Genomic DNA, 15573 nt, shown 5'->3' with positions numbered 1-15573 from the left:
TTTTATAATTAGCAAAATCTCAATGCGCCCAGTCGTGAGAAATAATCAAAAATCAAAATAATTCATATTTTATTTCTGATTCCACTGTGCATTAATAAACTGAATTTGCTAATATACTTATGTACATATTTATATTGTTTTTGGTATTTTCATATTTATTAAATAAATAAATCTAAGCTGACTGCAACAATCTTTATTATCGCTATTGTTTATTTTTAAGTATTGCTTTAGTAAGTACTTGTTAAAATTTATTGATCTTATTTCCTTCGTTGGTTGTTATCAACGATTAGTTTTCAAATGTATTTGTCTTTGATTTATATTTGCATTCTCTTTTCAATTTATTTGTATCTAGCCACCATTAATTGAACTGACTAACGTTAGAAGTTTTCCTAATTATGAATATTAACATTTTGAATGAGTTCGATTTGAGACGTCCACTTGAACGGAAGTGGTACGGGGATTTAAAAGTTGTTTGAGTGACAATCATCAGCTATGACGGCGGAAATACAAAAAGGTATTAGAAGTTGTAAAAAAAAATGTGTAAGGATCATGTGTAGAAACAATATATAAATCTCCATTAAAATTTCTTAACATTTTTTGAATCAGTTGAAAAGTGAAAATGCTGAACAATAGAAACAATATACATATGAGGAAAATTAAAAATTTTGAAGAATCGTTGAAATTGAATTCAGAAGCTTGTATTGCTTTTGTGTTTCGAAATGAAAAAAATCAGTGACCACAGAAAATAAAAGTAGTGAATCTGAAATCTTTGGTTACTACAATAATCTTTCACCTCTTAAAGTTATAGTCATTTAAAAGTGAAAATATAAAAATATGATTTGAAAGTTTCAAGAGTTTTTTCATTAATTGTAAAAAATTTTAAAATTTAAAAAAAAAATTTAAATAATTGAAGAAATTTTTTAAAAAACAATTCGAAAATTGAAAAAAACAACTTTGGAAAAAAAAAATAAATTTTGATTACCTACAAATATTTAAAATTTGTATTTTGATGTATAATTTGGTGAAGGGTATATAAGATTCGGCACAGCCGAATATAGCTCTCTTACTTGTTTTAATAAAAGTCGTTGTATGACAAGGTTGTTAAATACCTGTAAAAAGCATGGAGATCTTATACGTCTATTTTAACATTTCATAAAGAGTCTTCCAATAGGGACTTCCGAAGTTTGACAGCGGTCATATTGTTGAACCTACATTTGCAAAATGGCTGTGATATTCAAATCGTTTTTCATCAAAAATATATCTTCAGTGATGAGGCCCATTAATGGGTACGTCAACAAACAAAATTTTTGAAAAAGTCAATGTTTGGTGTGGATATTGGGCTGGCGGCATCATCTGTTCATATTTCTTTGAGAATGATGTTCGAAGATTACCAACTTGTTCTGGGCTGATTTGGATGATATGGACACATATGACATTCTGTGGAGGTGATGTGAACTGGCAAACGAAATTATGCCATTTGACCCCGATATACATTCTTGTGAGGTTTTCTTAAGACGCTGCACAGTGGTATGAGAATAAAAAAAGATGGAAATAAATCTGTAACTTCTAAACCCTTACGCCGATTTGAATGAAATTTCACATGCGCAAAGAGGTAGTGTAGTCGAATTTAAGTCTTGAATTTGGACCTCATGAGCCCACCAGGAGCGGGACCAGGGGTTCCCAAAGTAGGACACCTCGGGTATGTTCAATTTTTAAAATGATCCTATTTCTTCGTTTGTGTTACGATTTAAAATTGCACATTTAGAATCTCCTCGTCGAGCACTACATAAAATCTTATTAGCTTAGGAGATATTCGCATTTGAAAATTTAATTTTCAACATTTTTACCCACCCTTCTCCAGTTTTTTGGTGACCGCGGTTCCAAATATTCCTCGATTTTATCCATTTTTCTTTTATAGGATTAACAATAGATCTATATATCAAATAAAGAAAGAAGTGTTTAAAAATCATGGCTGAGTCCAAAGTTATATTCATTTGAATTTAAAAAAATTAAAAAAGGCGATTTTTCGCAATTTTTTTGGGAAAAAAGTACTTTTATTCTTTTTAAGTTATCTAAAAAATTTCTAACAGGATGTATAATGAATTTGTACTTTTTGAAAAACTAACTTTACGCGAAATATTTTAAATGAAAAAAACATTTATAATTTTTTATACCGACGGGAGCAGGTCCATTCAAAAAATGCCTATTTTTTATGTAAAATTAATTATTAGGGCAAAAATTCTCAAATCGCATACTCGATATCAAAATATAGTAGCCTAGTTTAGATGGCCCAATAAGTTTTTAATTATTTTGTAAAGGGTTCCGATAACCCCGCCCCTGGTATGGGTATTGTAGCCAAAAAACGAAAAAATCCCATTTTTGGGATTTTTCAAGATATTTTTGGGAATTACGGGATACTTGATAACAAATTTCAAAAATTGTTTTTATTTTTCCATTTTGAATAGAAGAATCTACATAACTGTGAAATTTTATTAAAAACTATTCATAAATAAAAATTTTATTTCAATTTGAAAAATTTGTATCTATGCAAAATTCAATAAAAAGAATTTTTTGTCATATTTTTCAAAAACGTATTCCATGAATTTTTTAATTTCAAATTCGAATATCTCCTAAGCTATAAGAGATAATTGATAGCTATGTAGTGCTCGACGAGGAGATTCTATATGTGTAATTTTTTTTAAATCGTAACACAAACGAAGAAATAGGATCATTTTAAAAATTGAACATACCCGAGGTATCCTAATTTGGGAACCACTGGTCCCGCTCCTGGTGGGCTCATGAGGTCCAAATTCAAAACTTAAACTTGACTACACTTCCTCTTTGCGCATGTGAACTTTCATTCAAATCGGCGTAAGGGTTTAGAAGTTACAGATTTATTTCCCTCTTTTTTTATTCTCATACCACTGTGCGCTGGTCCACAGCGCACCTCAAGCCCTACATAACCCATCATCGTCCAAATTCAGCCTGATTGATTCGCCAGAGTCTACTGTGGTTCCAAATCAAAATCTAAGTGGACAAAATTATTTGGCGATCTTTATATATAGAATTGGTATCTCCGATTCCAAAAAAATCTTTAAAAGATCAATATAAACTTTTTTTCAAGTTACAGTAGGGTCTATATAAAAAACATTAATAAAAAATTAAAAAAAATTTCATTCTTTCTTTCTGAAACTAAATTTTTAAAAAAATCTGTATTTACTATATTTCAAGTTACAGTAGGGTCTAGATATATAAAAATCAATAATAAATAAAGAAATATTTCTAAAAATTCCATTCCGTAAAAATTAAAAAAAAAGTATTTCGGCTGGTGCTGGCGGCTACAATTTTTTTACAAAGACATTCACCAGAAGTTTCTTTAAATGATGTATATAGTCATTGGACGGGCTTCGACGGTCTTTTTTTTTTGGCAAGCTATATAACATTCTTAGAAGAAAAAAAATATAAGTATATTTGAGAACAGAGTTTAAAGGACTATAACAGGAAAATGAGGGGGCTCATAAATATAAGATATACATTTAATATAAGCCTATATCAATGTTTATCTATGTTTTGAAGTATGAATTTCTGTATAGTAAAACCATTGAGATATATCTAATTTTGTAAAGCAGTAAAATACTAAAAAAATCAACGAAAATATTATTCAAAATTTGTTGAACTTCTGGCGCTTCTGTCGAGAAAACGAAATGTCCAATTGAAAAACCCATTTGTATTGGAGGAGAGCAGATTGTCAGCTTCCGAAAAACTAAGTTTTTCCAAATTCTGAAGATACCGATTTTCATAATTTTGTCCACCTAGATTTTGATTTGGAACCACAATGGAGTCATGGCTCACATTAACATGATGTTATATTCCATAAATAAGGCATCGATAAGCCTTTCAAACGATCAACAAAATTCGATGATATCTCACACACACTTTCTTTTATTTAAATTGAAATATAAGAGGCGTTTAATGAAATACCCTGTATTATTTATATCCGGTACGACAGCATTTATCCCCAAACTCATTTTACTTTCATTCAACTAGCGCGATGTATAAAAACCATCATAATTAGTGTCAAATGAACAAAATCCTGTGGGATTTTATCAGTCAAAAATATATTAAAATAGTTCACATTATATTACGAATTTTGTTTATGAAATTTGCGCCACTGTTGTGGGTTTTTGGAACTATTTTTAAGGATTCAAAAAACATCAATTGCATTAATTTTTGATGCACAATCAGATTTGCAATATATTTTCAACCGTTTTTGCTCTACAGAAAAATGTGCGTCTTTAGGTGCGTTCAACCACCACAAGGAGTGAACATTTTCCAAAAAAAAGGACGCCATTATTATATACTACACCACCATAGTGGGGAGGGTATTATGCGTTTGTGCAGATGTTTCTAACGCCCAAAAATATTAGCCTAACACCCACCCAAACACCTTAAAGTATACCGATCGACTTAGAATCACTTTCTGAGTCGATTAAGCGATGTCCGTCCGTCCGTCTGGTCGGCTGGCTGGCTGGCTGTCCATGTAAACCTTGTGCGCAGAGTACAGGTCGCAATTTTGAAGATATTTCGATGAAATTTGGTACATATTATTTTTTCGGCTCAAGGACCAAGCCTGTTGAAACTGGCTGAAATCGGTCCATTATTTCACCTAGCCCCCATACAAATGTCCTCCCGAAATTGGACTTTATCGGTCATAAATGCTTAATTTATATATGTATCTCCACAAATTCCGCTCCAAATAATTTTTATACACACAAAATTCATGTCACCAAATTTTGTTACGATCGGTCCATAATTAGTCATAGCTCCCATATATACCCGCTTCCGAAAATCACTTTAACGTGCATAAATCGCTTAAAAATGTTGGTAAACACACAAAATTCAACATAGTTAACTTTAATATAGACTTAAATCACACGACCTAATTTCATGGTGATCGGTCCATAATTGGTCATAGCCCCCATATAAGGCCCACTTCCGAAAATCACTCAAAAATATAAATTATTGAAATTTTAAAAGAAAATTTTTTGTTGCTCTTTTACTTAGTGTAGGGTATTATATGGTCGGACTTGGCCGACCATACTTTCTTACTTGTTTTTATTTGCGAAAAACCTTCAGAAAAATTATGATACCCGAAAATCAAATGAAGTGACCTGTTCATAAACGAACTCTAATGTACTCTAATTAGATCACTGATATTAAATTATTGCTACAATAAATGTGCCTCCACTTTTTTGCATATCACATCAATTTCGTATAAATTTTAAACATTTTTAAATAAATTCGTTTAAAAGCAAAACTAAAAATTTAATTTTGTTTTAACTAAAATATTTATGTGTTTTCGTTAAGGTCCCTTATTGGGTCAAAGACATCTGCAGATAATTTTGCTTTTCCTATCTATAACGGTCAATTATATTGCCAAATTCAATGCTGGCGTATCTGTGGTTGCCATGACAAATGCCGAAACAACAAATCCCGACTTTCCGGTAAGTAACAAAATTAATAGAGAATATTATAAAATAAGCTAAATGTATAACATTTTATGTTCTAGGAATATGATTGGACTGAAATGCAAAAATCGTATATACTCTCCAGTTTTTTTTGGGGCTATTTTGTTACACAATTTCCCGGTGGTTATTTGTGTAGACGTTTTGGTGCCAAAAGAACCATGTTCATATCAACACTTGGATCCGCTGTATTTGCTCTACTTATACCCTTTACCGTTGGCTGGGGTGGTTGGCAGGTTTATTGCGGCATACGTGTTGTGCAGGGTCTATTTCAGGGTCTACTTTTTCCCTGCATTCATGCCTATTTGGCAGCCTGGTGTCCTGTTAATGAACGAAATCGATTGGGAGCTTTAGCCAATACGGGTATCGAGTGTGGAACAGTGTTGGCCATGTTTTTGAGTGGTATTATAGCAGCCTCTGCTATGGGTTGGCCCGGTATTTCTTATATATCATTTGCTGTGGGTGTTTTTTGGTGCATATTGTGGCTAATTTTTGCAGCCAACAGTCCCAATGAATCAAAGTTGATATCCGAAGAGGAAAGAAATTATATAGAAAATTCAAAGAATGCCTTAAAGGAGCATGATGTCAGTACAACACCAAAATCCATACCCGTACCTTGGCATGCCATACTTACGTCCTGGCCATTTTGGGCTTTACTGGTGGCCAGATCAGCTCATTCATGGGGCTTCTCCACTTTACAAGCCGAAATTCCCTCCTATATGAATGGCGTTTTGGGCATGAATATGAAGGATAATGCATTGTTTTCGGCCCTGCCATATTTTGCCATGTGGTGCATGTCCTACGTTTATCTAATTTTATCGGATGTCCTGCTGCAGTCGAAAGTCTTGTCGCTTACTGCTTTAAGAAAAATATTTAATTCTTTGGCTTTATGGGTGCCCGCTATTGGCCTTATAGGTTTGGGTTTTGTGGGCGAAGATCAAAGAACTTTGGCTATTGTTCTGATGACCGCAAATGTGGGCATAAATGCTGGCAACACAATTGGCAGTGCTCTCAATACAATTGATTTATCACCCAATCATGCCAGTATATTAATGGGTATTGTAAATACATCGGCCAATGTTATACCCATATTAACTCCTCTGCTGGTTGGTCTCATTGTTCAGGATGAGGTTAGTATTTTGTGGAATTATTATGTTTCAAACCTATTTTTAAATATCTTCATTTTTGCATTATTTTCAGACTGATCGCACTGAATGGCAAATTGTGTTTGCAATATCGGCTGTAGTATTCTTTGTTGGTAATCTTTTCTACATAGTTTTTGGTGCTATGACATTACAGCCCTGGGACGATGAAGATTTCCTTTTATCGAATGATGCTCAGAATGTGGAGAGTAGTAAAAAGCAAACTGCAGATTATAAGAAAGAACTAAAGTATTAATAATTATTGGTTAGTTTTAAGTACATAATTTAAATATTATTAAGATATGTGATATTAGACTGAATGTTAAAAAATACTTATAAATAACTAAACTTTATTTATTTTATTGCAATATTTCAAATACATCCAAATTTATTAACAAAATAATGCCTAAACAAAAATTTAATAATAACAAGTAGGAGTGTTATATTAGGCTGCACCGAATCTTACTGACTGTTGAGTATTTTGTATAAAAATATTGGGTGTAGGACTTAAAAATGCGGGATTTACAATTGATGACGTACTACTTTTTGAACGCGGTTTTTGTTTTTAATAACTTATATGTCATTTTGAAGGGTGCATGTCTGTCATTTATTTTTTGGATTTTCATGAGAAAAAATCATAGTAAATAAAAGCTGCGATATTAAATTAAAATAGAATTAAAAATTTATTGGCATTGACAAATAATAAAAGTATGTACCACTGATTACACAGATATGAATCAGCTGGTTCAGATAATATGGCAATAGAAAACAAATAAAAGAAAATGTCAAAATGTTTGTGGTTTGGAAAAAGTAATAAATATGAGGGATTTCATGTCAAATGAACCAATTTTTAAAATCGATGTCTTCCGATCGGGATGAAATTTGCACCAAGGTTAGACCTATTGCAGTAATTCAGATACAATTTTTCAACAAGATCGGTAAAGAACTCTCTGAGTTATAGGGGGTCAAAATTTGACATTTTTGCCAAACGTGTGTTTTTCTCATCCATGTAACTTATTACCTACTGATCTTAGCAAAATGTGTCCCAAATAGTTTAGATAGCTATTTCTTCAATCTTTAGAAAAAAAAAATAAAATTTTTTTTAATATTTTTTTCCTAAATCAAAAACTTTCTTGACTTTTTTTTTCAAAATGTGCCATTTATTTTTTCTTAAAATAAAGCGTAGGTCTTTTCCTTGAAGATCTTTTCAGTCGGTTAGTGGGATGCGAGTGGGATATCTATCAAAATATATATTTTGTAACTCAAAACAAGCTATTTTTAACTTTTTTTGCAAAATCAAAAACTTTGTTGACATTTTTTTTTTCGAAATAGGGCCCTTTTTATACCCTACACCACCATAGTGGGGAGGGTATTATGCGTTTGTGCAGATGTTTGTAACGCCCAAAAATATTAGTCTAACACCCACCTTAAAGTATACCGATCGACTTAGAATCACTTTCTGAGCACAGGTCGCAATTTTGAAGATATTTCGATCAAATTTTGGTACATATTATTTTTTCGGCCCAAGGATCAAGCCCATTGAAACTGGCTCATACAAATGTCCTTCCGAAATTGAACTTTATCGGTCATAAATGTTTAATTTATAAATGTATCTCCACAAATTTCGCTCCAAATAAGTTTTATATACACAAAATTCATGTCACCAAGTTGTGTTACGATCGGTCCATAATTAGTCATAGCTCCCATATAGACCCGTTTCCGAAAATCACTTTAACGTGCATAAATCGCTTAAAAATGTTGGTATACTCACAAAATTCAACATAGTAAACTTTCATAGAGACATAAATCACGCGACTTAATTTCATGGTGATCGGTCCATAATTGGTCATAGCCCCCATATAAGGTCCACTTCCGAAAATTCACTTCACTTCACTCAAAAATATAACTTATTGAAATTTTGAAAGAAAAATGTTTTTGCTCTTTTACTTATATGGTCGGACTTGACCGACCATACTTTATTACTTGTTTTAATTATTTTTTTTGCTCAAAAGAAAGCTTAGGTCTTTTTCTTGAAGATCTTTTCAGTCGGTTAGTGGGATGCGAGTGGGATATCTATCAAAATAAATATTTTGTAACTCAAAACACAAAATTTTTTAATTTTTTTTTTGCAAAATCTAACTTTTTTCCAAAAAGTCAAAAAGTTTTTGATTTGGGAAAAAAAATATTATCAATTTTTTATTTTTTTTTTTCGAAATATTGAAGAAATAGCTATCTAAACTATTTGGGACACATTTTGGTAATATCAATAGGTAATAAGTTACATGGATGAGAAAATGTTTGACCAAATTGCCAAATTTTGTCCTCCTATAACTCAGAGAGTTCTTGACCGATCTTGTTGAATAATTTTATCTGAATTACTATCTAATAGGTCTAACCTTGGTGCAAATTTCATCAATTTGATCGGAAGACGTCGATTTTAAAAATTGTTTCACTTGACATGAAATCCCCCATATATATAACACTCGTTGCCTATTGAAAATTGTATTTTTTTCTCCCGATCTGTAAACCACAGCCATTGAAAAGTGGTTGTTAAACGTCAAAATAACCAAACGGTTCGATATTACTTTTTGAGAACTGACATTTGTTTCATATCACTGTTTTGTACATTGGAAAACTAGAATGAAAGTAAAGAAAATCTGTGATCAATAAAGTGATCCAAGATTCTATGGACAAAAAACACTTAAACCTGCTGTTAGGTTAAAAAAAAAACTAACGAATCTTAGGCAAGGGACCATTTTAGTCCACATTGTATTTTTCATAAGAAACTTTACATAAAACTCTTTGATATATAAATGTGGATAACAAAAAATTTAAAAAAAATTTAAAACCGACGAAGTATTATTAGTTCTATTGCTGAAATTCTAAATGAAAGTCACTCAGATATTTCAGTTTCGTCCATATTAATGAACATTTTGAAAGTGTGAAGTCATATTGGTGAATGTGAAATAAACAAAGATGAAGAAAATGGCAGATTATGGTGTAGATTCATTATACATTTCGAAAAACTAAATGCAATAGATTGCAATTCCTTTACAACATCACATTGGAACTTCAGCAGAGAATATTACATCATTACCACCAGGTCCAACACGCTTTGCGGTGTGAAAATAATCATTAAAAATACGAATAAATATGGTTGGCTTAAATTTGAAAGCAACGGAAAGATTTAGAAAATTCCACTTGCAGTGGCAAATACGAAGATTTGCATGGTTTGACTGATGCAAGTTTTGGCCCATTTTCCGGTGTAGTAAGAGCCAGGATAATTTTCAAATGATAACAAGTGCTCTACGCTTGGATGATGTTGTCAACAGAAGACAACAAACAATTAGTGACAAGTTTGAATTTTGGGACAATTGAGAAACTATTCTTTCAATGTTTTTTTTGTCTACTAAGGGTTTGTAATTTTTTGTCAAAATTTGTCGTTTCTGTAAAAATTGTTTCCTTTATCTATCTTAGGAGGCGTTGATACTGCAGATCAAATGATTATACTACAGCACTAGATGAAAATCAAATAGTTGCTAAAATGTTGTCTTTTCAAATTTAGATGATACATCCGAGTTTTTACGTCAGTTAGCTATGTGCTTACCAGACAGTCAAACCTAAGTTGATACGATAAACCACTGCAAATTTAAATAAAAAATAAAAAAAAATTTGACCAAAATGTTCCAAACCTAACATCAGTGTTAATGTGTTTAGGAGGTAAAAATGGCTCCTCCCTATTTTCTGCAAACATTTGGGATTCAAAATAGTACCGAAAATTTAATTATCTTTTAAAGTTATTAAATTGTGTGATCACTAGATTTTGCACAAAATTAACTAAATTGCTAGCGATTATTTCTGTTATATATTGAGAAGTGGTCAACATTATTACACTCCAATCAAAATGACTACGCATATAGTTTACAGATAAAAGATCGAAATTTTGGTGTTTTAATTGGTTCCATTATCAGGTGTCGTGTGATACCATAAATGTGTGTTCAATAAAAAAATCTAAATTTAATATTAACTCGAACATAATCAGCCGGACGATTTAATAAAGAATTGTATACACATACATTTAAACTTTATATTTAGGTGGGACAGTCACGCCTTAACAATGAGCGTTTTAGAACAAAAATTCCTCATTCTCAGGTATAATTCGAAAGGGTAGAATGCCAACAGTAACGCTTATTTGAATAATGTAGGTGTCGGTACTTTGCAAGGTTAGACACCTGGAAATCACTACCTATTATATATGGTTTAAAAATGACAATCGTTACTGAAAATCGTTCATACTTAGAAAGCCAATTTCCACGAAAACAGTATCCTGTCGCTTTTGAAATAGAGAAATTAAATTTAAGATGGGGATACTTTACAGTTAATTATATGCACAGGGTTGGCACGAATCAATTAATGCCCGTAATTTCAACAAGAGGTAACTACAACCATTATTTGGATTATTTCGGTAACTTTATTTTACCGGTAACCGTAGTTGCTGTTAATTCGGTTTTAATGATAATTTTGGTCAGACTAAAGTGATTAATAAAGTTTACAAACATTAAAAATATGCTGACAGAAGATGGTATTATTTTACTGTTTTTAATTCGGTGAATTTCTTTAAAAAATAAATGTATATACCATTAACGTTATTCTTTAACGGTAACTTCGGTAACAGTATTGAAACGGTAATAGGAGTAACGATATTGTATTTTATACATTCAGCTATAATTTCGTTACTACTTAACCTTCGCTTTACCAATAACCACCCGGGTGACCACTTTGTTTTTATTGGTTTAATATTTTTTTAATTTTGTTTCGATTTAAATGAAATTTATACTCACTGAACAAATTTTAGAGTTCTATAGAATTTAATAGAAACATTTTAAACTATTTATAAGGTTTTTTCGATTTTTTAAAATTTCGTTCGTCGCATATATTTATAGAAGTACATTTCCACCCGGGTGGGTATTGGTAAACCATGTATATAAAAAAACCTTTGGTAAAGCGAAGGTTGAAGTGTATAAAAAGTAATTAACATCTGCTTAGCGGTAACGATAGCCAAACTTGCCAACTACTTGTATAGTATTCTTTTCATTGTTGACAGTTATCTACCATTAACTTTTAAAATATTTTTCTATTTACTTTAAACCAACACAAAATTGGCTCTATGGTTTCCTAATCACAAATATAGTATTTATTAAATAAGTACGATTTCAAAGGTCCAACTGAACGGAAGTTGTACTTATTTCGTGGTATATTAGAAAAAAAGTTGTTTTAACGAATTTGCAAGTTTTAAAGCGATTATTTGAGTTTTGGCTAATATGACGGCGGAAATAGAAAAGGGTAATAAAAGAGAATGTATATATTCCTATTGTCTTTAAAGTTGTGTGTTAATAAGCAGTGGAAATGAATTTGTTTTAAAAATTAAATAAAATTGAAATTTAAAATATTGTTTAAGTGTGTAAATTGTGAATAATACATATTCAAATAGATTTCAAACTGACTACAACCTTCGTCAGCATTCTTCGTGTCTTTTGGTAAAATGTTATAAATGGAGGAACGGAAGATAGTGAAATAAATTAAACTAGAGACTCATTAAATATTATTTAATTTTGGCATCATTTTCATAATTTCAAGTTCCTGTTAAATTAATTTTTGTATGAAAATTAACAGTATAACTTCTGGTTAAAAAATAAGTAGTCATTTTGAAAATAATAAGTTTGACAAAATTTAATCAAGATACCTTTGCACTACACTGTGGTTTATAAACGTTTTTTATTTTGAAAATAATTCGGTATCTCGGTAACGAAATTCACATGGTTGGAGCTGAGGTATTTGCGAGTTGATTTACTTTTGTTTAGTTGCCTAGGTCTAATGGAGGCCAGTGCATTTCCCCTCAAAGTTGGTCACCTCGGGTCTCAATTTTTTTAAACAAATCGCCAAAAATTTATAACATAAATAGTCCTTAAGAAGATATACCAAATATGCTTACAAGTGTAGGTTGTCTCTATTAGTATAAGAGATATTTAGGTTTAATGATTTATATTTTTTAATTTGATTTATATTTTTTTTTATATTTTCTTTTTATATTTTTTAATTTGGCCGATCTATTTATGGTTTTTTAGATATGGCGGACCTACGGAGGTTCGAAATATATTTTTAAAACATCAACTATATTAGTGATCAAATTCTAAATAAAATACAAAAAACTAGCTAACAGTTATCTAGTCCCTAAAAAAAGTTGCACGCATTCAAATTTGGAACATTTAAAATGAGCCGTATTTTCTAAGTTTTTTCCTCAAAAAAGCCCATATATTTTTTATATGATCCGGAAAGAAAACTTAATGCAAACGCATGTAAAGTATACTTTGGCTTACTTAAGCGGACACAATACCCCCCAGACCTATTCAAAGTTGGCCAATTTAAAAAAAATAAATATTTAGGTTTGAGTAAAAAATTATAAAAAAGGCAAGGCACCGGTCCTCGATAAAGCTACGCATTTGTATAACTCTATATGTGTTTTAACTATTTAAAAAAGCTATTTTACCATCGCACGGTAAATAACGTCACTGTAGGCCCTTTACTGAAAAAATTCAGTTTTTGGAAAAAAATTTCTCCGTTTTAGGAATTTCTGTATTGGAAATTAAAGAATATCAAAAGTTCGAATGCCATTTATTTAAGGAAGTTTCAGTCTATATTAGTTCCAAATTTTGTTACCATATCTTTAACCGTTGAAATTTTATATTAATTCAAATTTTATATTTTTCTTCATGGAAAATTACCATATTATAATTTTGTTAGTTTTTAAGGTAAATGACGTCCCATGTATATATAAAATTATTTAATTTTACTTAGATATCAATCCTCAAGTCCTAAGATTTTCACCAATAGCAAATATTTATATAAAACGCACTAATGTATTCCCTGGAAGTTCCACAAACTTTGCCCCATTTGAAACATTTTTAAGTTTTTTAATAGATTGCATTCAAAATTTGTATACTTTTATTCATATCAAATGTAACTTTAGAATTCAAACACATGCCGATTAAAAAGAAAATTTGGTGTAACACAAAAATAAAGTTGTTATCTATTAATCTTCTTTTAGGTCCCATTTTGGGTCAAAGACATCTGCAGATGCTTTTATTATTCCTGTCTATAGTGGTGAATTTCAATGCTAAACTCAATGCGGGAGTAGCTGTGGTTGCCATGACAAATGCCGAAACAACAAATCCCGATTTCCCGGTAAGTAAAATTAGATTACAATGTTGTAAAAGTATGAAATATTTTTTTAAATTCTTCACTTGCAGGAATATGAATGGACCGAAATGCAAAAATCGTACATACTCTCCAGTTTCTTTTGGGGCAATATTGTGACACAATTTCCCGGTGGTTACTTATGTCGTCGTTTTGGTGCCAAATTGATAATGTTCATTTCAATACTTGGATCCGCAGTATTTGCTCTACTTATTCCCTTCACTGTTGGCTGGGGTGGTTGGCAGATTTACTGCGGCATACGTGTGGTGCAGGGTCTATTTCAGGGATTACTTTTTCCCTGCACACATGCCTATTTAGCGACATGGTGTCCGGTTAGTGAACGCAATCGTTTGGGTGCTTTGGCCAATACGGGCGTTGAATGTGGTACTTTATTGGCCATGTTTTTGAGTGGTATTATTGCGGCCTCTTCATTAGGCTGGCCCGGTATTTCATATGTATCATTCGCTATGGGTGTAGGTTGGTGCATATTGTGGCTTATTTTTGCAGCCAACAGTCCCAATGAATCGAAGTTGATATCCGAAAAGGAAAGAAATTACATAGAAAATTCGAAAAATGCCTTAAAGGAACATGATTTGAGTGCACCACCAAAATCTATACCCGTACCTTGGCATGCTATACTTACGTCCTGGCCATTTTGGGCTTTACTAGTGGTCAGATCAGCTCATTCATGGGGCTTCTTTACTTTGCAAGCCGAAATTCCTTCATATATGAATGCTGTTTTGGGAATGGACATGAAAAATAATGCTCTGTATTCGGGTTTGCCATATTTAGCCATGTGGTGCATGTCTTACGTTTATTTAATTTTATCCGATATTTTCATGCAAAACAAAATCATGTCTCTTAATACGTTAAGGAAAACATTCAATTCCTTAGCTTTATGGGTGCCCGCTATAGGTCTTGTAGGTTTGGGTTTTGTGGGCGAAGATCAAAGAACGTTGGCTATTGTTCTAATGACCATAAATGTGGGCATAAATGCTGGTAACACTATTGGCAGTTCCCTCAACACTATTGATTTATCGCCTAATCATGCCGGTATTCTAATGGGCATTAGTAATACTTTTGCAAATATGACGCCCATATTAACTCCTCTGGTGGTTGGTCTCATTGTGCAGGAAGAGGTTTGTATTTTGTGGATGTTTTTTTTAAATGTATTTATCACTAATGTTTTATTTCATTTTTAGACTGATCGCACTCAATGGCAAATTGTATTTGCCATATCGGCAGTAGTATTCTTTGTGGGTAATTTATTCTATATTGTATTTGGTTCTACGGACTTACAGCCCTGGGATGATGAAAATTTCCTCTTATTGAAGGAGGAACAAAACGAAGGTGGAATTAAGAAACCTGTTGCAGATTATAAAAGATAATTTAAGTATTTTTAAGTTATTAGTTGCTCTTAGAAACCTAAATTGTAATATTGTATGTGATATTAAATAGACTGAGTATTATTAGAAACAAGTAAGAGTTAACTGATCTTGAGTTTTATAAAATAAGTTTTATAAATAAAATAAAATTAAATATAATAAAATTGTCAATAATACGCTACTGCTTTGTATAGCATATTCAGGGAGAACAAACAAGTAACCTGAAACAATATGTAACAAAACGTTTAAATAAATTAACGACCAAAA

General features: G+C 31.6%; 2 protein-coding genes across 2 annotated transcripts; both read left to right on the top strand.

The window, feature by feature from the left end:
• The first annotated feature begins 424 nt into the window (after positions 1-424).
• LOC135960378 (putative inorganic phosphate cotransporter) lies at positions 425-6968 on the top strand. The gene is made up of 4 exons (XM_065511654.1): positions 425-514; positions 5368-5504; positions 5570-6655; positions 6726-6968. Exons 1-4 carry the CDS (start codon positions 493-495, stop codon positions 6921-6923), a joined length of 1443 nt encoding a protein of 480 aa, XP_065367726.1. The 5' UTR covers positions 425-492; the 3' UTR covers positions 6924-6968.
• A 4909-nt stretch (positions 6969-11877) lies between these two features.
• LOC135960879 (putative inorganic phosphate cotransporter) lies at positions 11878-15354 on the top strand. Its single transcript, XM_065512279.1, has 4 exons — positions 11878-12010; positions 13773-13909; positions 13975-15060; positions 15124-15354. The coding sequence occupies exons 1-4, from the start codon at positions 11989-11991 to the stop codon at positions 15307-15309; spliced, it is 1431 nt and encodes a 476-aa protein (XP_065368351.1). The 5' UTR covers positions 11878-11988; the 3' UTR covers positions 15310-15354.
• The last annotated feature ends 219 nt before the right edge of the window (positions 15355-15573 follow it).

The sequence above is a fragment of the Calliphora vicina genome, chromosome 5 (genome assembly GCF_958450345.1).
Source record: "Calliphora vicina chromosome 5, idCalVici1.1, whole genome shotgun sequence".
NCBI lineage: Eukaryota > Metazoa > Arthropoda > Insecta > Diptera > Calliphoridae > Calliphora > Calliphora vicina.
The sequence above is the reverse complement of the archived record's forward strand: the minus strand, read 5'-3'. Positions and strand labels throughout refer to the sequence as shown.